Raw genomic sequence first — 24,194 nt, forward strand, 5'->3', positions numbered from 1 at the left:
TTCCATAGGACAGCCCCTAACTGCTTGTCAGAAGGAATACCAGAAGAACTTAAGGCACGGGGAGCAGTCCTTGAGTCGATATGTGCCACGGTGTAGCCCGGATGGTAGTTATGAAGAGGTACAATGCACAGGAGGAGTTTGCTATTGTGTCACTCCACAAGGACAGGAGATTCCTGGAACAAGGATAGTTAATTCAGCCAGGCAACCGAAGTGCACACACCCAGGTAATCTTTTATGTCACTTAAGTCAAAGAGAACGAATCTAAAAGTATTTGCAAAACCATTATCGAAAGAATTTTTTACGTTTGTTATTTTTTTCTTATTGCGTGTTTGTTTTTTAGATGCCAACATCACGCCTTGCGAGAAAAAACGTCGAGACTCTATTTTCTATTCCAAGCAGTTTATTCCTTTCTGTAACCCTGATGGGAGCTGGACTGAGATTCAATGTAATCGTTCCTCGAGAGATTGTTGGCGCGTGGACAACGATGGGAATGAAGTTTCTGATACTAGGAGTACTGATCTGGAAAAATGTCCTGACTTCGGTTTGTATTCGTCCCTAAACATATTTCCTTTATCGCAAGCGTATTGTTCTCATTGCCCCCCTCCCTTCTCCGCCCTCTTTTCGCCTGTTCTACATGTTTGACTATATAGTTATTGTTGTGGTGACCATTTTAAAATGGTGACTCAGTTTTATCGTGATTTATACGAGGGCTTCTTTTATCCATTGTCTGTACAACACTATAACGGAAATGAAGCATATTGCATATTTTGGCAAAGAGCAGTTGCATTAATTCTTAACTCTCAAGAAAATTAGACGAAAATGTCATGCTTACCACAAAAGTGAGCACCTCTCTCTTACACATAGACGCGGTAAGCTGGACGTGCTTATTTTTAAAGTGATACTCGAGTAGGCGCGAACCCTTCGACTCACTCTGTCATTTGCTAATTTCCTTTTGCTTTGTTTCCAATTTAGTTAAATTAAGCTCTTGTAGAGAGAGATTGTTAAACTGGATGGAAAGCACCCATCGAGCTAAAAAATTTCCATGGTGCCGAGCTGATGGTTCATTCAACCCGATGCAGTGCTATGGATCATACTGCTACTGTGTTGATGAAAAGGGAAATGAAATGCCTGGAACAAAGATAAGAGTGTCGGTTGGAAGACCAGCCTGCACTTTTACTAGTAAGCCCTATCAATGTTTGTAGAATACATTCCTTTAACATTTTTAAGGCGATGACGTCAATCTATCGCCTTATGTCATGGGCCGTCGACCGCTATTCCGATCGACGGACCGAATAGGACTGGGAACTAACTACAGGAATATAGAAAAATATATAAAAGTAAGACGTGAACAGAGATTAAGTTTAGCACAACCAGAGATCGCCGTGAAGAACACAAAGCAAAGTACTCCTGGAAAGTTTAAAAGGACTAATACAAATTATAAACGAATGAGTAGTTCTTTTAGATTCATTAAACAGGCATCTTCTACAATTGGCCTGTGTAAAACAACGTTATTACGAGACCGCTTTTGTCCTTGGTCGCTCGTGGAAGTATTGTATATATATCGATTATGAGGCTTATCGTATATCAGGCTTATAGCAGATCACACGCTACAAGATAATGCAACTGTTGTTTCGATTTTGCTGAACAGTCATTCAGTATAGAAGTTGCAGCTACTTTGACAAACTTCCGGAAAATTATTTAAGACCCCCTTGGAAAACGTCATCGCCTCTGCATGCACTGCATTCCGTTTATCTTTTCGATAGTTAGAAAAAAACTGGTAGACATTTTAGGCTTAACTTCTTAAATTTGTCTTTCCAGGTGGTACGGTAACTTCCTGTCAACGTAAGTTTCGCGAGGCATCTTTGAAGTACTTCCAGGGTGTATCGGTTTCTCAATGTAAACTTGACGGACAGTACGAAGAGGTGCAATGTCAAGGATCCACTGGAGAATGCTGGTGTGTGGACAGTGACGGAAATGAACTTCCAGAGACGAGATCAACTGAGCCAGTTAAATGTCCCATATTAGGTAGGTGTTTGAGTGGTGTCTTTTTTCGTAGGACTTACAGTTCACTCCCCCTTTGTTAAACTAGTCCAAAGATCGAAACCTTGCTTCAGTTGCTTGCCTTTTTTCTAAGATCTCTTGAGTCTCTTCTCAGATATCCTGGCACTTATTAAACGTTGGTTTTTGCAAGAAAGCAGAAACCAGAGCCTTATTACCAATGTTTAAGACGATTACAAATGGATTAAAACCAGCCGGTTTGCTACAATGGAAAATGCTCCTTACATAATATTTTGATTTGTTGAGTTCATGCAGTGCTTGTTTGGTTTGTTTTATCTGCCAACAGGAGCTCGTTTGTCCACCTGCCAACAGCTGTACATAAATTATGCCAAGAATACGCTTCCTGGAGAAATGATTCCTAGGTGTAAGGAGGATGGGTCTTTTGAGCGCGTGCAGTGCCAGAGCCTCGCTTGCTTTTGCGTCGACGAGGATGGAAATCAGATAAACGGTACCTCTGTGCCTGTTAGACTTGGAAAACCTAAATGTGACCTTTCAGGTATGTTTGTTTAGTTTGTTTAGGCCAGTCTGTGTACATTGTATACAGAGCGAAGCGCTTCTATGTGTCAGTTTAAACAATTTTGTGTTTGGTCATAACTCGCCTTATGTACCAATATTTTATAGTCTACCACTTAAAATAATTTTTCTGCGTCTGTTTCTTTTTGGACACGTGAAGATCCGCTGTCCACTTGCCAGAAAAATTACAAGGAAGCTTTGCAACTCCCAGCCACACCGTTACGATTTATTCCTACGTGCAAACGTGATGGCAGGTTTGAAGAGATTCAGTGCCTTCGAGCCACACGTGAATGTTGGTGTGTAGACGAGTCAGGAAAAGAAATCACAGGAACGAGGACTACTGATTACTTGAGCTGTCCATCTGCAGGTTTGGATTTTTGTGTACATTTTTTTACACTTTTTATTAAGAGGGACTGTGTTACCTCAACAAATTTTGATCTAAAGCGTTTCGTGTGACGAATAACTATGAGGTGTAGAAGAACCAATGAGAGAGATATTTAAACATTATTATTTTCACTTAAAATTTAAATTGTTATGTTGTTTAAAATGGGCAAAAAAATTAGATTTAAAAATATCAAGTACTTTCCGTTGGTGTATACCAGACGTAGAGTAAATCTCTTTAGTGCCTCTTTCCATTTTCAATGGTGGTTTATATTGGTATGTATAAAATGTTCATTTGCAGCTGGTGCCTTAACTCCGTGCCAAGGAGAGTATCAAGACCGACTCAGAAGCTGGCTTTTACCAGGCTCATATATTCCTCAGTGTACATACGAGGGAAAATACGAGCCTGTTCAGTGCCAGGGATTTTACTGCTACTGTGTCAACGAATATGGTGTGGAATTGGTAGGCAGCCGAGTGGATATAACTGAAGGACAACCGAAATGCAGTGCTGGAGGTAAAACAAGACAGAGGCATTTCATTAGAACGATTCACAGAGGACATATTTTGGTTTTGCCTTACTAGGCTTAGTGATTGTTTTTAGTTCTTTTTTTTAAAAAAAAAAGAAAAAGAAAAATTCTCGCCACTTTCTCAACTAATCAGAAGTAAAACCAAAACCAATCTTGATCCGCTAAAATAAGTTTTCCCTTGTTTCGAGAAAAAGAAATAGTAAATGAATGGCGAGGAAGCCTCTAAGAATAAATATAATGGCAAAACTTTTCGACTTCCACCGACGGCGTTAGAGGCTTAGCAGTGATGAGGGCTATCAATTTTACAGGTTACAAGTTGACTTTGTGTCAGAAGCAATTTCAGGACTATCTTAGACATCCCTTGCTGGGTCGTTTGGAGCCTCGCTGCAGTAAGAACGGAGCCTTCCAGGATATTCAATGTCATGGATCATCTTGCTTTTGTGTCAACCGTGAGGGAATTGAGATACCGGACACGAGACAAAAACTGGCGATGGGTAAGCCAGTCTGCTCCAGGCCAGGTAATTCTTCGGACTAACTTTTTGCCAAGGTCTAAATCCTGAAGTTAGGTTTCGAACGTTTGGCAGAAAAGTCTATATTTTAGTTACGCGAGTTAAGTGCCGTAAGTAGCGGCTCGCTGCTCGCTGGCATATACAGTCATTCATGCAAAACTCAGAGTTTTCCATCTCTCTCATTTTTTGTTCATAACCTTTACATTTACGCATAAATATTGTCTATATTTTTGACACGAGATCTTTTTTTATCCAGTTATCTCACTGACACAGTGTCAAAAGCAGTTACAGGAGGCAATAAACCTTCCATCGGACCCGGGAAGGTTTGTGCCACGTTGTAAATTTGATGGAAGTTACGAGGAAGTACAGTGCCAAAACTCAACTGGACTGTGTTGGTGTGTGGATCGAGACGGGAACAAACTGCCCCTTACAGCCACAAATCAGACCGTCTCATGTCCTACCATTGGTAAGATTTTTTTCACGTTGCTACTTTCTTTTATTGATCAGATAATACATTTATTTTAAAATTCACCAGATTGTTGAATAGTCCTCTCGCTACTTGATATCTAAAACGCCATGTGATCGCCTGTGTACTCGCCCTAAAAAGGTTTTCATGAGCCAAGTGGCCGATAGATGGGAAGCTTTTTGCCGGTTTCAAAAGTATGAAGCAATGAAACGAATGGTATGCCGGTTTATCACAGATTGCTTCCCACCATTTTGCCCGATTACTCTGACAATTCGCCAATACTCTTAAATAGCACTTGGTGGGGAGGGCAAGGCCATTTAAGGTGACTCGAGCGAAATAAATGGTGCACTGTGTGCCGGGTTAAAAGCTCTAATAACTTTTCATTTTATACTCAATTTATTGAGGAATAACATGCATGTCAATATGTCGATACAATGGTCACGTCATGGTCACGTTGAACACCACTTTTTGAATAAAATTGCATTTTATACTTCTGTATTTAGCTCATAATAACATCTTACCATGACTCTTCAAGTTTCTGCAGAATCTTCGGAATAGAAATCCGGTACGATTTGAACATTGAAATTTTAACTCCGGGCGAACTTCTAGGCTTGAAACGCTCCAGCGCTTTTGCACTTCACCTAAAAACACAATAACCAACGAAAAAATATAAAATTATAAAATTATAGACTTTAATAACCATAATATAATTTTGAGATGTTGTTATGAGCTATATACATAACTTTAATTAAAATCTTAGCGCAGGGTTGTTTGTGAGTGTATAATAACGTGTTACTTTGTTTTGTATAGACGATCAATCATCCTGCTGGACTCGCTATCAAAAAAGCAGCCGAATCACTTCAACTGGCTCTCATGTTCCATGGTGCAGACTTGATGGAAGCTTCTCTCCTTTACAAGTGCAGGCGTCCCAATTTTTCTGTATAAATGATAGAGGTGATGAAATACCAGGCACTAGTGTGGACGTTAGCCTTGGAAAACCAGACTGTAGAGCTGCCAGTAAGTGTCATAATTGTTAAAAATAACCATAACCACGTATTAAAAGAAGCAAACAAAAGGAGTCCCAATTTGTAGAAGGTATATTCAGTTATATTAGAACTTGTATTCAGCATTGTCATTTTTGATTTTTATTCTTTCAAGCTTACTTGGCTGCTTGTTTCAGTCATTAACTATGCGATCAACTGCCCCTCTTTTTATGTCAAGGGGGTAGGGGGGCTGGAGGATGGGGGGGGGGGGGGCTGGGACTTCCAGTGAGATCTTTAATTATTTTGGTCCACTAAAGAACCTGAAAATAGCTTTTGCTAGCTGAATGACTGACTAGCCCATTGTAGTATGCATGCCAGCAAATGCTAAACAAGAATATTTTTGAGTGACCCCGAATAAGTCTAGTCTGCAGCCAACTGATTGGTCTTATATGGGTTTCACAACCGCTGAGTTGACATTTTCTTGAATTACGTTTCATAGCAACTTGAAGAATCGGTGAATAAAGCATTTCCTTTTTTAACCGTTACTATCAAAATCACAAAAAATGTTTTTATTTTGGTAGCCTCTCGTGGATTCATACTCACACCCTGCCAACGCGAACGCAGCCGTCGGTTGCATCTTCCATTAATGGCGGGAAAATATGTCCCCCGTTGCCGAGTTGACGGAACCTATGATGAAGTACAGTGTGACGTCACGACAGGGCAATGTTGGTGTGTGGATTTAGATGGCAGAGAGATAAGAGGGACTAGGAGCGAAGGCATTATTCAGTGCCCAGGTGAAGGTACGCATATAAGGACTATAATAATGGTATTTTAAATTAAGTTAATTTTACCTGATACCCTTCAACGTAGAAATTACTGACTCTCTAAGTTAGAGTTGCGAAACAGTAGAATGACACGTTTGTGTTGAATGCTAACGGGTTTTTGTAAAGAAATTGTATCCTTTTGTAGACCTTAGTTATAGTTGGCTCGATGCAGCATTGATGACACGTAAAGCCGGTATCTCTTTAAGCTCATTTTTTTAAGTTTTGCAGAACTTATCTGTAGATTGATCAGTCGTTATGTGCAGACGCTAAGGATAACTGGACACACAGTGTTCCTCGTTCCTTCAGTTAGCATTATTGCAAAGTTAAAGATGTATTGTTAATTTTGCTGTCGTTCATTGTTTCACTAAATAGGAAATCTTACATCTTGTCAAAAACGCCAAAAGATAGCCATAGAATTATCTTCAAGTGGGCCTAATCCCTGGAACTTTGTACCGAGGTGTCGAGAGGATGGCGGCTATTTTGAAGTTCAGTGTCACGTCGGTACAGGACAGTGCTGGTGCGTGGACATAAACGGGAATGAACGCTGGGGCACAGCAGCTCGGGGATTGCCTGACTGCTCAGGTAGGTTGACCAACTGCTGCCTTAATATTGTCAGGAAAGTAAAGATATATCTAAACAAAATTTCCTTAAGGCAATTCATTTCTCGCAGTGATACTTGTGCAAATTGGTAGTATATCGAGATAGAGTCCCTCATGGAAAGGATTTCACACTAACAACATATCTGCCTCAGGGTCTGAAAATATTGTTTGAATAAATAATGAATGCGTCGATGAATCTTAGAAAACTTAGCAGCTCTGCTGTACCATAGTGTTTATAAAAGGAGAAAGAAAGCCCGAGCTGTAAGTGCTTTCTTTTGTAAGGGCAGTTTCGCCGACTGCGCGTTTTCTATAGACCAAACACGTGCGTGGTTTTTTTACTCATCATCATCATTGTTCCTTACCGCCCTCGTGGGAGCATAGGGCGTTTACCAGTTTCATCCAGCGCACACATTTCTTTACTAATGCTTTGGCTCTTTCCCAGGAGTAGCCTACTTTTTCTAACTCCTGCAGCATGGATCGCTTCCAATTGTTCCTAGACCGTCCAACTTTCCTCTCTCCTTGTGGGTGGTAGTGCAAGGCTTGTCTCGCCACATTGTTACTTTCCTTCTGAGAGTGTGGCCAATCCAGCGGCATATCCTGCGCTTAACTGATGTCCCTATGGATTCCATTTCCTTTTTTTCAGTTAATATAACAGCTTGCCAACGCCACAGAACACGAGCTCTTGGTCTGGCTGGAAATCCACCTCCAGGTACATACGTCCCGCACTGCAAACCTGACGGAAGTTACGATGACGTGCAGTGTCATGGATACACGGGCCTTTGTTGGTGTGTGGACGAGAAAGGCAATGAAATACTGGGAACCAGGAAGTGGGAACGACCTCATTGCGCTAGACTACCACCAGGTGAATGGAATATTGTCATACGAAAAATTACAACAACAACATCAACGACGACGACAAAGGACACTTGTTTATGAAGTCTACTCCGAATACTTGTGCTTTGGCGGCTTTGGTTCTAGAATTCGGTCACACCCTTAACGAAAATGTTTACATATGAACGATAAAGGCCATCCGTAAAATGCCGTACTGCATACCGTAAACTGTTTGGCAATGAATTGATAGGAAACGACTTTTAGACTCCCATAAGCGATAAATTGCAATAAAACCACTCATAGTAAACGTTTGCTCCGCAATTTACCTGAAGAACGTAATATTATGGCGTAATTCTATTTGGAAAACTGTCTTGTCAGAATACTAGTTCAATTTTACATTGAAAAGCTGTACTTGGGTGGGCTTTTATCTGTGGATGCTTATAATCGGGACGTTATCTTCGTTAGCAGACAGATTAGCCTATAACTCAGGGGATGGGGAGCTCGAGGGAGCTTAGCTTATAACCGGCATTTTACGTTATGGTATATATCTGATGTTATATTTGTTGGGCATCTATAACAAAAGGTGGAAACACTGATTCTGTGTTTTCTTGCCTTTTGCAGACCATGAAACTCCAATAGATCTTGGTATCTTGATCGATGGTTCAGACTCTGTAACAAAGAAAAACTGGCCGAACATGTTGGAGTTCGTTTCCTCAGTTGTGGAGTCTTTTGACATCTCACCCAGCGGAACTCACATTGGACTAATTGTGTTCAGTCGTGATGCAGAAGTACCACTGTATTTTAACAATTTACAAGGAAAAAATCTCACTGCTGAGAACGTGACTAAAGTTGTAAACAATCTTCGTTACAAGGAGGGGTGGAGTCGGTTTGACTTAGCTATGTTACTTGCTGAAGAAGAACTGTTTAACGAGGCGACAGGAATGAGAAGTGAGATACCTAAGGTACAGCAATTGTTACTTTTTAAGATCGAAATACCTAGCGGGGGGAGGGGGGGGGGGGGGAGGCACGTTATGTTTGCTTTGAAGCAAGAATTGGTATTGAGAAATATTGATGGCCTTCTGGTAATTCAAAACTCAGGTTGACCATCTTATCGGCAAGGCGTGTGGCTTGCGCAGTCTACAGAACAGTCAAGAAACGTGATTTTTTCATGCGTTGTTTCCGGTTTTCGGTCTAGTCTTTGTGATCCGCGCGAAATGGCTTCGCCCCTTGTGGTGACGGTCCTCGGCTGCCAAAGAGAAATCTTCCGCAGCGCAGTAGAAAAATCCTTTGGTGCCCAGGGTAGAATTGCGCAGTAGTGTTCCGCGATCCGAATTCCATAGTATTCAATTTTACAAGAACATATCTTTTTTTCTTAGCGCACCGTATTGAAAGTCGGTGTAGGTAAATAATGTATTCATTTTTAATCTATCGTAAGCAAGGAGCTATAGTCTCAAGTGCTGTTACTAAAGTAAATATGTATATTGTGTGTGATAAGTAACATCTCACTGTTTTTTTTTATTTTACCGAAGACCCTACTTATTCTGACAAGTAGCAAACAGGAAAAAAAGCAAGGACCTTACACCCCTTTGTCAGCTGCAGCTCAGGGACTGAGGGATAGAGGAGTATCTATATACGTTATTGGTATTGGAGAAAAAGTGAAAGTACCTGAGCTCATGGATTTAACGTCAGACTACAGAAATATGTTAACTGCTGATGATTTCAGTAGTCTTCGTGACAGGGGTATAGTGGTGATGGAAATAATCAAAAATGAAACTAAGGATGCATCTAGAGGTAAGTTGAATATCAACTCAAAGAAATTCTGATAAATGTCTTGCTTTGCAAGAAGTTCAGACACACACGCAAGGCTGAAATAATATTTGTAGTAAATATTTTCTTCTATCCGGGCCTCTGTCCGGGCAAGAACGCAGAGATGTGTTGTGGTTGTGTTGTGGAGATGTGTTGTGGCTCCTGGTTTATCTTGACATTTTTATGTCCTAAGACTGCATCCATATTTAGTGGATCCACATCTCCATACGCATTGCCGAGACTGTTCTACAGTCCCAGCCACAATTCTTATAGGGATTGTGTGGGAGTGGGGATTAAAGCAACCTATGTCCTTCGAGTTAGGCTCTTGAGTTAACGGCGAGGTCGTTAATTTTATACGAGACCCTTTCGCCTGGCTTTGCCATACTGATGAGTCCTAACAAGGATGAAACAGCTGTCCATGACAGCCACTCCACCACGTGTTATAGGCTGTCCGCATGCGTACAGGTCCTGGCCAGACTGCGGCGATGAGTTGTGTGACCATTTGCATTGAGATGGTTAATCTTATGTAATTGCAGTTCAGACTAATAGACTAGACATGACAAAGATGCTATGCATTGTAACACAGCTACCCACAGTAACAAAATGGACTTTGAAAGCATTGGAAAACTTTTCTATAGATTGTAAAGGTTGTCAGACGCCAACTTTTGTGCGTTTTTTTTATGCTAAATTTCATTTCTTATCGGAGGCAATTGATGACCCTCTACTAGACTAACAAACGTTTTTTTTTTTCGAGACAAGGTACTACACATTTTTTTCTCCTTCACCAATTCTTTATTTTTTTAGACTGGATATGTAACCTCGCTCCCGAACCTGGTCAGCTTGGTTGCTTGGCATCAATATCTGCGCACTACTTCGAGGCAAGCTCTGGAGAATGTCATACTTTTATATACAGTGGGTGCGGAGGAAACGCCAACAACTTTCCATCCTATGAAAAATGCATGAACAAATGTAAAGGTGAGAAAACAAGTAAAATTTAAGATATCGTTGCACTAGACAAACGTTTGCAACTTTTTTAGGAACGCTGAAGGCGTCGCACCGTTATAAGACGAGAAAAAAGACAGAAAGCAGTGGTTACAAGGCAGTTGAGTTCGTCGTAATATATTTGCAAGATAAACTACATACAAATTTGACTGGTGTTAAATCGGTTCAAAACCCTCCTTTTAGGTTATACGGCAAACGGCAAACGCGAGCTCGCCTTTCATTTTGTTACCTTAATATCGAATTTTAAAATTAATCCCTCATAGAAATAGGGAAAAATCCCGCATTCACAACAAACAAAAAACTACTCATTTCCGCGCACGAACGCCAAACGGCAGATAGCAGAAGTTGAATTTTTGCCGTTATTTCGCGGGAAAAATAAACGTCATGCTTAATCTCTCTAATATTGCCACTTTATTTCGTGTGGAAATGGTGGGAAAAAATTAATCAAAATAAATAATGAAAGAGATAACAATAAGGCAGAAAATAACTAAGTAACAGAAAATAACCAGGCTGACATGAGCACCACCTTTCCCTCAGTATTGTTTTAAATACCTCAAACAGGAGTTCTCCCATCCTGTCTCGCCGAGCAGAAACGTGTGTCTAGTTTACGACTGGGTCACTTTGTTCCGAAGTGCAGATCAAGTGGACGGTATGAAGACGTACAGTGTTACAGAAAAACAGACTACTGTTGGTGCGTTGATGAATACGGCAAAGAAGTAATGGGTACTAGGGTTACAGGAATCCCCATTTGTAGCCTAGCAGCAGGTACGTCATTCAGGAAAAATATAATATACGCTTTTGTTGTCCAAATAAACGAAATGGCGTTGGTATTGTAACTGGGTGGTCGCAGGTCCACTTGACATGACAGTGAAACTTAACTTTTTTCTGACCCTGTTTATTGTTTTCCAAGGGTCCGGTGAGCTAACTCCCTGTCTTGAAGAAAGACGAAACGCTTTGGGCTTCAACGGCGTACCCTCAGTTGGAAAATTTGTCCCAGAGTGTAAACCAGATGGAGGATATGAAGAGATACAGTGCTTTGGAAACACAAACTTCTGCTGGTGTTCGGATGAGCTTGGTTACGAGATTGCTGGCACACATCGTTGGGGCACACCAAAATGTCCTGCTCAAAGTAAGTGATTGTGATCGAATAACAGTGGCCCTTCACTACTCGGTCCACTGTTAAGTTTTGATAATGAAATATCCACCGTTTTGCCCGTTGTCTGAAAGGACTGCTTACAAAATGTTTTCCAAGTTCTGTTATTTGCTCAAAAACGTCGTGCAACCTGATCAATCAATAAAAACATTTAAGATGCAAAACCAAAATTAGGTTCTAGATCTTTCTCACCGATTGCAAGGATTACTGCGGAGCAGATTGGTCCATTGCAGTTTTCATGCGCATTGTAATCAGATACATAATTACATTGGCTTAAAAAAAAAAAAAACGTAGGAAGATCACACTATGCTGGAAACCACTTTTCTTGAAATATGCCAACTGTTCTTAGTTCGTCCAGGGGTGTGCCCGTATGTATCGGACCCAGACCGATGCCCAGAAGAAATGACTCAGCAGTCATGTTCACAGGACAGTGATTGTCCCGAATCTTCCAAATGCTGTGACTGTGGATGTGTTAGGCGCTGTACGCGTGTTTCGTCAAATAAACCAGGTATAAACAATCAATTTGCAAGCTTTATAAAAGCTGCATGCTTCTGCAAAAATAGTGGAGATCCTTTTATTCCTACATTCATTGTTATCACCGGGACAATGACGAGCCCCCTCCCAGGGGGGGAGGGGGAGGTACATGTTCCCATGATCTCTTAATCTTTTTGGATTTCATTCCTTGTTCCCCATTAATAAAACCCCTTGTTCCCAAAAATGTTTTAGTCCATGTTCCCTTGACCCCGAACGTTTTTGCTTTGTTCCCTTGTTCCCCAAAAAATGTTTATCATAGTTCCCCATATTTGTTTGCTTGTTTTACAATGATGTTTTAAAAAACTGACTGGCCAAATACGACTCCTATTGGTCAAGATAATAAAACGTTGTCACCTTCAAAATTTTGCTCTAACGAGTGTTTCCTTTAAAGACCTCCCCTTCTCAATTTTTTGAAACATAATTACAAACATTCCCAAGATACCTTGTGCAGCTCGTAATAATAATCATCTCGCAATTATCTCGCCTGACACTCAAGTACGTAATATATTTTATATTTTAGTAGCTCAAGAGTTGCTTTGTTCCCTGAAAATAATTTTAAAATATCCCCTGATCCCTGAAAATAAATGATCCAGTTCCCTTGTTCCCTAAAATCCCTAGGAGGGTTTCAATGACAGCTGAAAAGGGGTCGTTGAATAAGGGGCTTATTTCGTGTGTCGGAAGTGTTCTGGGACAATTTATTATAGGTTTAGGTACGGAAACAATATAAAAAGTGAGTAAAAATTAAGTAATTCGTCATGAACTGAGGTGTTTGCTTCTATAGGTTTTTCTTGTGTTGTGTTTTTTTAACGCGAGGTACATTTCATGGTAACAAGATAACAGCTGATATCTTGTCTTCATGAAAAATAGCTTTTGGTTAACTAAATTTGTCCAACAACACCAATTGCTCTTTTATCGAGTTCCCAATACCTGTCATTTAATTTATGTCCGTTAGATGCAGCTTGTTTCAGTGAGCATGTCAAGTCGTTGTCATCGTCGTGCCCTCACGTCCGTATTAGTGACCGTTCGTTTCCAAGTTGTAAACTTGACGGTGGCTACGGGGAAGTGCAATGTGCTGAGAGTTATGGTGTCTGCTGGTGTGTCGACAAAGATGGAAATGAGATTCCTGGGACTAGACAAGCTGGAACACCCAACTGCACAATGCAAGGTATGAAAAGATAATTGCCAAAATTGGCTAATAATTTGATGGTCTACTTCGAACAGTGTAGGATAGGAGGATAAAAAAGGATAGGAGGGTAGACGAAAGGAGGAAATTTAATTAAAGTTGCTGAAAATTTCACAATTTTTCTTATTTGAAGTTGCCATGAGACCGTGTCAGAGGGAGAACAAGAGAGCTACGACCATGCGCAGTAGGACGCCAATTGGTTTATTTGTCGCAAGCTGTCAGCCAGATGGGTCATTTGAGACGGTTCAGTGTCATGATATGACAGGCAAATGTTGGTGTGTGGACAAGCATGGAAACGAACTGGCAGGAACTCACCTTTGGGGGAAACCCAACTGTACTGATATCGGTATGTAAGAGACAACTAAATCGAGCGGATAACACCTCGTGCATTTACTGCCATTAACCCGCATCCCTGTTTCGAGATGGTCAAAAAGGTGTTGCCTTGCGCATGAGTAGGGTTGTATTTTCTTTGGGTCCTTGTCATATACTTTTGCTTGTTTAACATAACAGTAAAAAAAAATTACCACCTTACGAAAGTCTTTCTTCTGGGTCCCTGTATAACATTTCCACAGCCTTTCCAAAGCCTCCTGGTATTCTTTTGACATCTCAATCTTTTCCATATTGATGGACAACGACTTTTTTGATCTACTTCCTCCTTTTTGAAAAGTTAAAACAGTCTTCACCCCACAGGGTTGAAGAGAGGTAAATTATTAGTAAAGTACACTGTGAGACAAATTTCTTTGTTCATTTATGAAACAGATAAAAACATGACTGTTTGTCAAGCCCGTCGTGAAGAGTGCCTTGAAAATGCTCCACCCGGACACTTTGTTCCACGCTGTAAGGCTGACGGTTCATACGAAGATACGCAGTGTCTCCAAACCACAGGGGAGTGCTGGTGCGTTGATAGAAACGGAAATGAAATACCGAGGACGAGGTCCAGAGGAAAGCAAGATTGTTCCTTTCTTGGTTAGTACAGGCCGCTGTGTGAGATCAGGAATTTATAGAAAGCTGACTTGTCAACTGTTACCTTTAAGGCTGTCGCCTTTCCTTTTAATCTTAGGCAAGGCTGTTCTTGTTATTTGAAGTGATATGCTTTCTATTTTCCTACATGTACTTATTCCCGAAACTAGTGACTACCCAAACGCGGCGATGTAAGATTTAGGTTGTTAATAATGCTATGATCCGCTGAAAGTAACTTTTCTTCGATAACAATGCTTGGAGCGATTTAGTGTGTCCACAATGGGCAGGAAAGTTATTACAAATATTTTACGAAACAAGCATTCCTTACTCTAACGGAAAGAGTATGAAAGAGAAGATACCTGATTATTTAAATAAAATTGTGCGTGTTTCACATGTTGACTTGACCTAATACTCCGGCCACACCTCAGTAGCATCCTGAAATTACCGACCTCGTGAAAGAAGAAACTACATTTGCAAGCCAAGGACTTTTCAAAAACCAAATTAAACCAAATTAACGGCAATCGTGTCTTTTCGACTTTGAACTTTATTTTGATTTGTCTTTTTCCAGCCTGGCTCAGCCCGTGTCAAATCGAGCGACATCGAGCCCTGGGCAAAAGAGGCGTTCCTGTTGTTGGGATACACGTACCGGAATGTAAGGCAGATGGAGGCTACAACCCAGTCCAGTGTCACGCGATATCGGGGTACTGCTGGTGTGTGGATGAGTATGGCTTCGAAGTGAAGGGAAGTCGCATCAAAGGAAGGCCCATCTGTGGTAAGGAATTTTATGTTACCATTAGCACTATTATGTATTACCGTACCCAAATTCGCAAGTAGCCAATCAGAAGCGCGATCTACTGTCCTGATATCCTACGGTATCAGTCACTGACCTGATATGCCACCATATCACGGTCACTTTGATGTAAAGTAGTGTTATTGTACGATGAATGAAAAGAGGTTTTACCAAGAAAATAGAACTCCGTAATTTAAATTTAGCGGTGTTTAGCAGTCGTAAAAAGAGAAAAACTTTCCCGCCAAAACTAAACTTGAGCGCGCTCGCCAATTTCGCGATGTTTGCCGACGAGACATTCAGACTGAAAAAATGGAGTTAGAATTTCCAAAATTTTCGCTTTATTTTGATTTTGAAAACTAGAGAATGAAACTCTAAACAATCGAGTGGAAAAAAGGCAGAAGAACTTGGTAAAAGTGTTGAAGACCAAGTCAACACAATTGAGACAATTTGCAGCAGGTACCTTGCAAGCATGGCTTCAACAGAGCGATATATATAACCGGATTTTGGGCGAATTTGGGTACGGTAAATCCTAATCGTCTGGTACGCTTCGGCTGCATATCAGTCCGTTTGGTCTCGCCTGGGTATTTTGGCTCGACTGCGTCTCGCCAAAATACGAACCATGGCTCGACCAAACTCGCCTGATATGCTACCGAAGCGTACCAAAAAGGTACGATTAGGTATAAGTATCTCACCTATCGGCGTATGATTTTCATGTTGTGGGTTTTGGCATGAAAGCTATGCAAATTAAAATACGAACGTTTTATTTGCGTTGGACTAATTTTCCGTGTGCTTTATAACAGATTAACAGTTGATCTATATCCACCTATTTACTTATTTATTTAAGAAAGGGCGAAGGTGAGGAGTGTATTTTGACCTGACTTTAAGTTTTCTCAGTATATTGTTAACAATTTACTAACATGCTTATTGGAGGACTTTCAGTAATTTGCGGAAGTCGGGGCTTACTAGAAGGCTTACAACAGCGTTGTTTATTGATAATGATATTTGTGTTAAACACGTAAAAAGACAAACTGTGAATACTTTCTTTCAAAAACTGAGTTTTTTTCATTGTACTGAAACGACTGTGTGTTAAATAGGTTTCTTCTACCTTTGTTTGCTCGCACAGGAAAAGAACCGCCGTGCAAGAAGGAATATGGCGAGATTTTAGCTTCCTTTCCACAGCCCCCTCCGGGGATGTATGTTCCGCAGTGCCGCGAGGACGGTGGGTACCAGACTACTCAGTGCCACGGCTCTACTGGATTCTGTTGGTGCGTAGATGAGTATGGGAACGAGTTAACGGATACACGAGTTCGTGGACGGCTTAACTGTTCAGGTAATATATTTTTTAAATTCTATTTTGATTAAAGCTAGATTCAATTTCAATTCAATAAATTCAATTCTTTTATTTGCCACTCATCTATTTCAACATTGTGATATTAAATAAATAACATTTTAGAGTAGCAGGAGATCCCGGCAAGCCCATACAAGCTTTTCAAGGGAGATCCCCCTAATTAAATAACATAACTCAACAATAACATTTTATAATATATGGTGGCCATATAAATCTGTGTCCACAAAACAGCAATAATAAAGTTAACGAGTTTAAATTTATCTAATAATCAATATTTTGATTAAGCACGAAAGTTTACAATTTCTTTCTAAACATCTGCAAGGACCTTATATTCTTTAAAACATCATTCCAAATCATAGGACCTTTATATTTTATTGAGAATCTTCCATAATCTGTTCTTTTGAATTTCATATGAAATTTTCCAGAAGACCGGCCTGGTATAATGTTGATGAAAAGTATTATTCAGTGTGAAATACATTAGAGTGCTTGTCGATGAAAGTTAGCTTTCAAATTCATATTGGGTGATAGCTCGACTGAACAATGCAAACTACTGAATCGAAAAACAAGCAAAATAAACATGGGGGATTGAGCGAAAAAGGTCTTCTATTGCTTAAGTGGGTGAGCTAACTAGCCAACGCTTGAAATCAGTGATATATAGTTGAATTTAGGCCCTAGCTAGGAGATTTAACCACAAATGACAACAAAAAGTTTAATTCGTGACATTCGGTATTTTTTGTCATCAAATTTTGTTTTTTGATTAACTCGGCTAGAAAATGGGCTAAAATGAACGTGTTTACATTTTCTAGCTTTAACAGATCGCAGGCTGTCGTTATGTCACAGTCGCTACAACGAGGCTTCTGAAGTTAACGAACGCGGCCACTATGTTCCATTGTGCGAAAGTGATGGATCATATAAAGAAATTCAATGCAACTCAGGAACCGACGAGTGCTGGTGCGTTGACAGTGGAGGAAGAGAAAAGCCAGAAACCAGAAAAATTGGAAAGCCAATTTGTGATTCCAAAGGTATGTTTTCTGGTAATTTCTCCTTAAACAAAACCCCTTTTAAATAAAGTAAAATTTGAAGATACTTCTTTGTGGCTTTGGAGAGTACTTGAGGTACATCCTTATGATAGTTTGACTTGGGTTTGAGGTTTACTCAAAGTATTCCTTGAAATATTCTGTTAGTTTTAGTATGCTATAAAGTATTGTTTTAGTATGCTATGAATTATAGTTTTGGGGTGAGTTTCTTCGGATACTTCGCTCCCAAATAAGAAGAATCCAAACATGTCTTCTTTGCCATCACAACCCTGAAAACACTTCGCACAGCAAATAAACTAACAGTACAAATTTATTTTTCGTCGACTGTATCCTAGTCAAAATAATTTTTCAGGATACAGAGACCTTCGCAAAAATCACACTTCGGAGCAGTTTTTCTTTACCCTGAAGAATACTGTGGCGAGGAAGCATCTGAGAGCGAAGAATTCTATGAAAAATGAACAATGCAAACTTCCCTCGCCGGCGTGACAATAAAAAGAATACAACTTTCAAAGGCACACGGTGGGTGTTTTAGAAAACCTGCATCTAGTTTAAAATACAGCACTTCATACTGATCAAGCTAACGTTACCTTTAATAGTGAATTATTTCTGTATTGTGATCGAAATAAGCGCTTGAAAACTTCAATACCGTAAAGAAATAGCGAAACTACATTTTTAGAGCGTAGTACTCTGGGATAATGACTTTTTTCGAATCTTTCCCCGAACAAACGAACGGATCACGAATCCAAGAATCCGTATTCAGATTTGATCTGATGCATCCACTCGGAGGGTGGATTCTTCAGATCACCAATACCAGATTAATTATTTTTTTAATTTTTTCGGATTCTGGAAACAAAATCCGGATTTGCATTTTTCCAAAGAAACGCCCCTTAGAAAATGTTTTAAATATAGTTTTAGTATTCTCTATACTTTTAACATAAGTAAAATTTAGTATAATTTAAAGTTTCTTAATATTTATAATTGCAGAGGAAGTGAAAAACTGCACATTAGCGCCAGATCCTGGACCGTGTAAAGCATTCGTGCCTTCTTGGTTCTTTAACAGCACAGCTGGAGCATGCTCAGTGTTTATTTATGGAGGGTGTGATGGAAACAACAACAGATTTGCTAGTTATTATGATTGTCAATCGAATTGTGATGGTGAGTTGGAATTTTCAGTTAATAGACGGAAAACTACACAAATCGTGTACAAGTCAAAGATATCAAGATTTGTTTAACGCATGCTATAGTTTTTCTTAGTTCTGAAAGTGTGATCGGCCGGGCGCGGGTAGTTCTGATAACAGCTGTTGTTGGTTACTGACATTTTGAGAACCTAAGCGGAAGTCATCTTCTGAGTCAAGTGAAAAGTTGTTGTCAGTCGATGGCGTTTTAAGTCTGGTCCTTTGAAGCTAACTGTTCAGTTAAGCCGCGATGTTTTTGCATGTAAACCAATACAACCACGGTTAAACTGATTGCAAACTAGGTTTAAACCTTTTACAGTGTTCAAGCAATTTAAAGTGTAGGACTGGTTATGTTTGACGCTCCATGAATATGTTACAGAAGACTTTTGATTTTGATTTTTTGATTTTTTTAAACTAATTAACAGTACCTTTTGTTGGCTTCAGGTCGAAATTTAACCTTCTGCGAGCTGCAACGTGAGATAAACACCGGGCGTTCCGATGAGTTTATTCCTCGCTGCAAAGCGAACGGCGAATTTGAACCAGTGCAATGTCACCGTATATCTGGCGTGTGCTGGTGTGTAGATGAAATCGGCATAGAAATTCCTGGTTCAAGAACAACAAGTGGCTTGCCAGAATGTAACGGTTTGAACGGTAAGCTTGATCATGTGTTTCAGTTCTTCTTTATTTGTTTGTGCTTTTAACTCTTACAATACTAGCACCAATCAGCGTAACATTTACTCACCAAGGGAACATTACCGAATTCACGCGTCTTGATATGAATCGGGATCTTGTTGAGGCCGGGGAGAGAAGAAGGTCTTCGCTCGGGAGTCACCTGATCGCTCACTAGAATGCAATTACATTTAAAGGAGTACGTCACGGACGGTGCATTTTGAGAAAAGAACTGGCAATTTTTTTTCAAGTTTATCTTGGTTTTTATTTATGCATTGGAGTTTTTCTACATTGCAAAACTATTATTTTAAGGTTTCCTTAAATTTGAGAGTAATCAGAAAAATGATTTGATCGTGACAATATTGCTCCTTGAAAAATGTGATTCCTTTCTTAGTTCTAGCTGTAGGTGGGCCTTTTCAACTCAAACACAATTTTGTCTTATTTTTCCAGGAGAAATTGGAGGCCGACGACACAGATGAACTATATACCTGAGACTTCACAAGTGATGCAGCAAGGGATTTATGCTTTAACATAAAATATTTTAGCATTTTCTGTTCTTAAAAAAACTCCACAAGCACTACTTTACTTTCTTAAGCCACAGTTAAGCTAATTTTATTAAATGGAACGCTGTGTTAAGTTGTAGAAAGAAATTGATGTTTCTCAATCCGCTGATCAATTGTCCGGAAACTTTTCAAAGCGGAACAAGTGACAAGAACGGAGGTGTCTAAAAGATGCAGGCAGTATCTGTAAAAAAAATGTCAAATATTTTTTCTTATGAAGGGAAGCAACGAAAGAAACATTGATGCATTAAAGAAGCTATGTCACGAAAGTCGCATTTGTGGAAAAAATAACCTTCATTTTTAAGTTTGTCGTTTGTAATCCGCCGCGATCGTAATAATCCTTGTTATGACTATCTCTTTAGCGTTGTTCTTTATACCAAAGTACTCTTTTCTTTTCAATATTCAGTTGAAGGCCATTAAAAATATGAATGAAGATGCGCTTGCAGCTTGAAAGGGACCTCTCCTCTCCTCTCCTCTCCTCTCCTCTCCTCTCCTCTCCTCTCCTCTCCAGAGTGTTGTTAGTTTAGGGGGATGATAGTAAGGGGCCCTCGCGTTTTACAATTTTCTCATAAAAAACTGGAGATGAGTGAAAATCAGTGTTTCTTTTACGTGGCCAACATGCGGGGCTCCAATTTCCTTGGTTCTTATCCGAGCCGCGAGCAAACGTCGTACATTTTGGTCTCGCATGGAATCCTCCCACTACTTTGCGCTCTTACCATGGCTATTAACTGATCTTGTCAGGCCTCAGTCATCTACTAGTACCTTTAAAATTGCGTTGGAAAAATTTCATCAAAATGATCATATTTTTTCTTCCATGATCTGTTGTGACGTGTCAAAAAAATGCAACATGGTAGACAATCGTAAAATGGAAAATAACGATGTTAAGTTTATACGTGTGGCTTTTCAGCATCATTTGAAAAGATAAATCAAGTTTATACTCTTATAGTAGAGATAGATTGAAGTACCCATTAGACTTCTTTTTAGCGTGGGTTGCAACATGTCTTCGTGTCTACCGCTCACTTGTGTCAACTACCGTTGGCATCCTTGCTCACTTGCTCCATTAATTTTCTGTGTGTCAGCTTCTCTTGGCATCCTTCGAACTTGTTGAACCTGCAGCGCCAGCGGGGATATCTGTGTCCGAAACATATTCTTTAAAATTCTTCTAAACTCAGGTATTCGGGCGTAATACACTATGGGATTTATAAATGAATTGGCCAGCTGAAGACATCTTCCGGTGTAATGAAGTGATTTTTTAAGTCGGTCCGACACCACGTAGGATATAATGTAACCAACTGTTAAAGGCAGCCATGTTAGCACTGACAAAAAACTCACAATAAACAAAGTCATGGCAAGTTTCTTGTTTTGTTCGCGTCTGTCAATTGGTACCCTCGTATCCTCGTTTGTTTTGGATATCCATATCGCCAAGTATGAGCAGGCTATAATAATCAAACAGAGCATCATAAAAGATGTGGCAATTAGTGTGGCGATTGTCATGCTGATGATTTCGAATGCAAAACCGCACAAGTAAATGACAGTTATTACGCCCGGCAAACTCCATGCAACTACAATGGAGTAAATACAGACCTGCGTTGTCGTTGCTCTGTGCCGATAAGGCCAGGCAATGGCGTATAATCTTTCCATGGCGATTAGCGCTAAAAATGCCAAAGAAGCCAAACTAGAAAAGACGTCAAAAACTGCAAAGTTACCCCAGAATCCTGGTTTTGAATGTACAAGATACCAAACGTTACTAACTAAGTTTTCGATTTCTCCAATACCAACCAAGAAATCAGCAACTGACAGGTTAATCAAGAGGTAACAATTGCAAGTTCGTTTGAGAGTTGATCTTTGTTTCTAGAAGACAGCAATGGCGATAGCATTTCCAATGAAAACTGCTAACATCTCCAAAGTTAATACCACAGAGAATGCTAATCTTGACTTGTCAATGGCCATTGAACTTGTGAGTTGTTGAAAACCAAATGAAAGCTGTCAAAACGAGTATATACCCTTATTCAGTAACAAGCCCGATAATACGTGAATTATAATACAGATAAACTCTATTTGGTAACTAACAGCCGGCTGCTTTCAATTTCTGACTTTTTTTCATGTTTTTTTTTTAAGGTTCAGCTACGGTGGTAAAACAGTATATTAATTGAAAATAATACTAAAGCTGTCTTACCTTCTATCTTTAGCTCTCAAAGTGCGTTACTTTTCCTCGCGGGAAGAACGTAAGTTTTTTTGTTATAGATTTTCAGGTGCTTTATAGTTTGCCGGCAGCTTTGTTCCCGCCTCCCTCTAGAATAATGATATTCAAAATTTTATTCCGTCTTATTGAAACGTTAGTCAAATGTTTGTGTTTCATTGAAAAGCCAAACTCATATAATTAATTTCCATTACTTTGAAATTATATAGAATCCTGTGAGAGCACCTATTCATTGTTTTTATTTCTTTTTTTAAAAGATAAAATTTGATTTTTTTTTGGTTCTGAAATGCAAGGATCAAAACTGATAAATTTACTTTAAAGTTCCCATGGATCGGAAATAAAATACCCATCGCGTCGCTGTAAAACTGGGGTAAATATGTTTTACGCAGCTCGTTGAAAATCCCAATAAAACTGATGGACAACTTTTCGGCTCGATCTAAGTAAACACTCTCGCTTTAAAATACAGTAATTAATTAATTCTGTTTTTAAAACTACACCTTCTCTTTAATTTCTAGAACAATCAGTTTCAGTTATCACAAGAGATAAGGAGTCTACCTTGCCTTGAGTCTTTAATTCTTCGTGCCTTTTTTGCCTCTCGTGTGTGGTAAAATACTTACATATTCTCCCCCCTTCTGCGCAAAAACAGGAAAGCGCAAAGGTGTGCTTTATAGTTTGCCTCCAGAAATGATATTTTATTTCATTTAATTTCATTGAAACGTTCGGCAAATGCTTATGGTCATGTGAAAAAAACTTGTAATTATTAGTTTTCATAACCCGGAAATTATAGCATTCATGTGAGACCTCAAGCGCATTGTTTTCATAATAACACCAATTTTTTTATTTTTTATTTTAATTTTTTACGAAAATCAAGCAACCAAGTAAAATAGCTATAGCATTTGTAATAGCCTATTTTCTAGGAAAATACACGAAAGCTTGCTATTAAAAAGCTAGAGTGAACATAACTGGTGCGTGGCTTTTCAGACAAAACCTACTAAAATGAATCACCTAGTAGTATAAAGAGTGATCATAGTAAAAAAAAATGATGTTTCTAATAAAGCACGATAAAATTGCAAATCGTGCGCATCATATTATTACTTCCTCCATGCACTTTATCAAGGGTTATTAATTTTAGAGCATTAATTTTACTAAATTGACCAAAAAACGGTAAAGGCCTGTAAATTGTGCGTATCTTATTATTACCTCCTACATATACTACTTTGAAATTATTACTTTTTAAGAGCATTCATTTTAAATTGAACAAATAATGGTAAAAGCCTGAGAATCGCAGACTAAAATTAGAGACCCAATTATTACAAGAAACAAAATTAAGTTTGTTTAGGACAATCCTGGAGTCAAATTGTCAGTAGCCGGTTGATAGTAATGGAGAACAACCACATATGTATAATAATAATAATAATAATAATAATAATAATTTAAAAAAAAAAATTTTTTTTTTCGAATAGTCAAATCATTGTAATTCTTAATAATAATAATAATAATAATAATAATAATAATAATAATAATAATAATAATAATAATAATAATAATAATAATAATAATAATGACTTTATTGTAGCATATCCACAGTCAAGTGGCTCTTCATCTACAATACATTAAGAAATTAAAAAAAACGGTAAAGGCCTGTAAATTGTGCGTATCTTATTATTACCTCCTACATATACTACTTTGAAATTATTACTTTTTAAGAGCATTCATTTTAAATTGAACAAATAATGGTAAAAGCCTGAGAATCGCAGACTAAAATTAGAGACCCAATTATTACAAGAAACAAAATTAAGTTTGTTTAGGACAATCCTGGAGTCAAATTGTCAGTAGCCGGTTGATAGTAATGGAGAACAACCACATATGTATAATAATAATAATAATAATAATAATAATAATAATAATAATAATAATAATAATAATTTAAAAAAAAAATTTTTTTTTCGAATAGTCAAATCATTGTAATTCTTTATAATAATAATAATAATAATAATAATAATAATAATAATAATAATAATAATAATAATAATAATGACTTTATTGTAGCATATCCACAGTCAAGTGGCTCTTCATCTACAATACA

At 38.8% G+C, this 24,194-nt stretch overlaps 1 protein-coding gene and 1 pseudogene across 2 annotated transcripts in view; one reads left to right on the forward strand and one right to left on the reverse strand.

The window, feature by feature from the left end:
* LOC144650799 (uncharacterized) overlaps window positions 1–20,331 on the forward strand; it is a 33,350-nt gene extending 13,019 nt beyond the window's left edge. Inside the window, exons 13-40 of one of the 2 annotated variants that reach the window (XM_078510541.1) lie at window positions 9–224; window positions 341–541; window positions 973–1,179; window positions 1,819–2,025; window positions 2,345–2,554; window positions 2,732–2,938; window positions 3,254–3,466; window positions 3,788–3,997; window positions 4,245–4,454; window positions 5,265–5,471; window positions 6,019–6,237; window positions 6,634–6,843; window positions 7,504–7,722; window positions 8,313–8,653; window positions 9,221–9,482; window positions 10,302–10,472; window positions 11,061–11,264; window positions 11,410–11,628; window positions 12,002–12,160; window positions 13,139–13,351; window positions 13,503–13,715; window positions 14,129–14,335; window positions 14,898–15,101; window positions 16,243–16,449; window positions 17,274–17,489; window positions 18,489–18,659; window positions 19,124–19,330; window positions 19,799–20,331. In XM_078510541.1, the coding sequence (XP_078366667.1) occupies window positions 9–224; window positions 341–541; window positions 973–1,179; window positions 1,819–2,025; window positions 2,345–2,554; window positions 2,732–2,938; window positions 3,254–3,466; window positions 3,788–3,997; window positions 4,245–4,454; window positions 5,265–5,471; window positions 6,019–6,237; window positions 6,634–6,843; window positions 7,504–7,722; window positions 8,313–8,653; window positions 9,221–9,482; window positions 10,302–10,472; window positions 11,061–11,264; window positions 11,410–11,628; window positions 12,002–12,160; window positions 13,139–13,351; window positions 13,503–13,715; window positions 14,129–14,335; window positions 14,898–15,101; window positions 16,243–16,449; window positions 17,274–17,489; window positions 18,489–18,659; window positions 19,124–19,330; window positions 19,799–19,827 (5,759 nt within the window). In that variant the 3' untranslated portion in view covers window positions 19,828–20,331. Of the gene's footprint in view, window positions 1–8; window positions 225–340; window positions 542–972; window positions 1,180–1,818; window positions 2,026–2,344; window positions 2,555–2,731; window positions 2,939–3,253; window positions 3,467–3,787; window positions 3,998–4,244; window positions 4,455–5,264; window positions 5,472–6,018; window positions 6,238–6,633; window positions 6,844–7,503; window positions 7,723–8,312; window positions 8,654–9,215; window positions 9,483–10,301; window positions 10,473–11,060; window positions 11,265–11,409; window positions 11,629–12,001; window positions 12,161–13,138; window positions 13,352–13,502; window positions 13,716–14,128; window positions 14,336–14,897; window positions 15,102–16,242; window positions 16,450–17,273; window positions 17,490–18,488; window positions 18,660–19,123; window positions 19,331–19,798 lie in introns of both variants that reach the window. The other variant, XM_078510540.1, reaches the window with a different exon arrangement.
* Window positions 20,332–20,836: 505 nt separating this feature from the next.
* LOC144648600 (uncharacterized) lies at window positions 20,837–21,858 on the reverse strand (annotated as a pseudogene).
* Between the last annotated feature and the right edge of the window lie 2,336 nt (window positions 21,859–24,194).

This window comes from Oculina patagonica, chromosome 4 (assembly GCF_052425735.1).
Source record: "Oculina patagonica isolate OP01 chromosome 4, crgOcupat, whole genome shotgun sequence".
NCBI lineage: Eukaryota > Metazoa > Cnidaria > Anthozoa > Scleractinia > Oculinidae > Oculina > Oculina patagonica.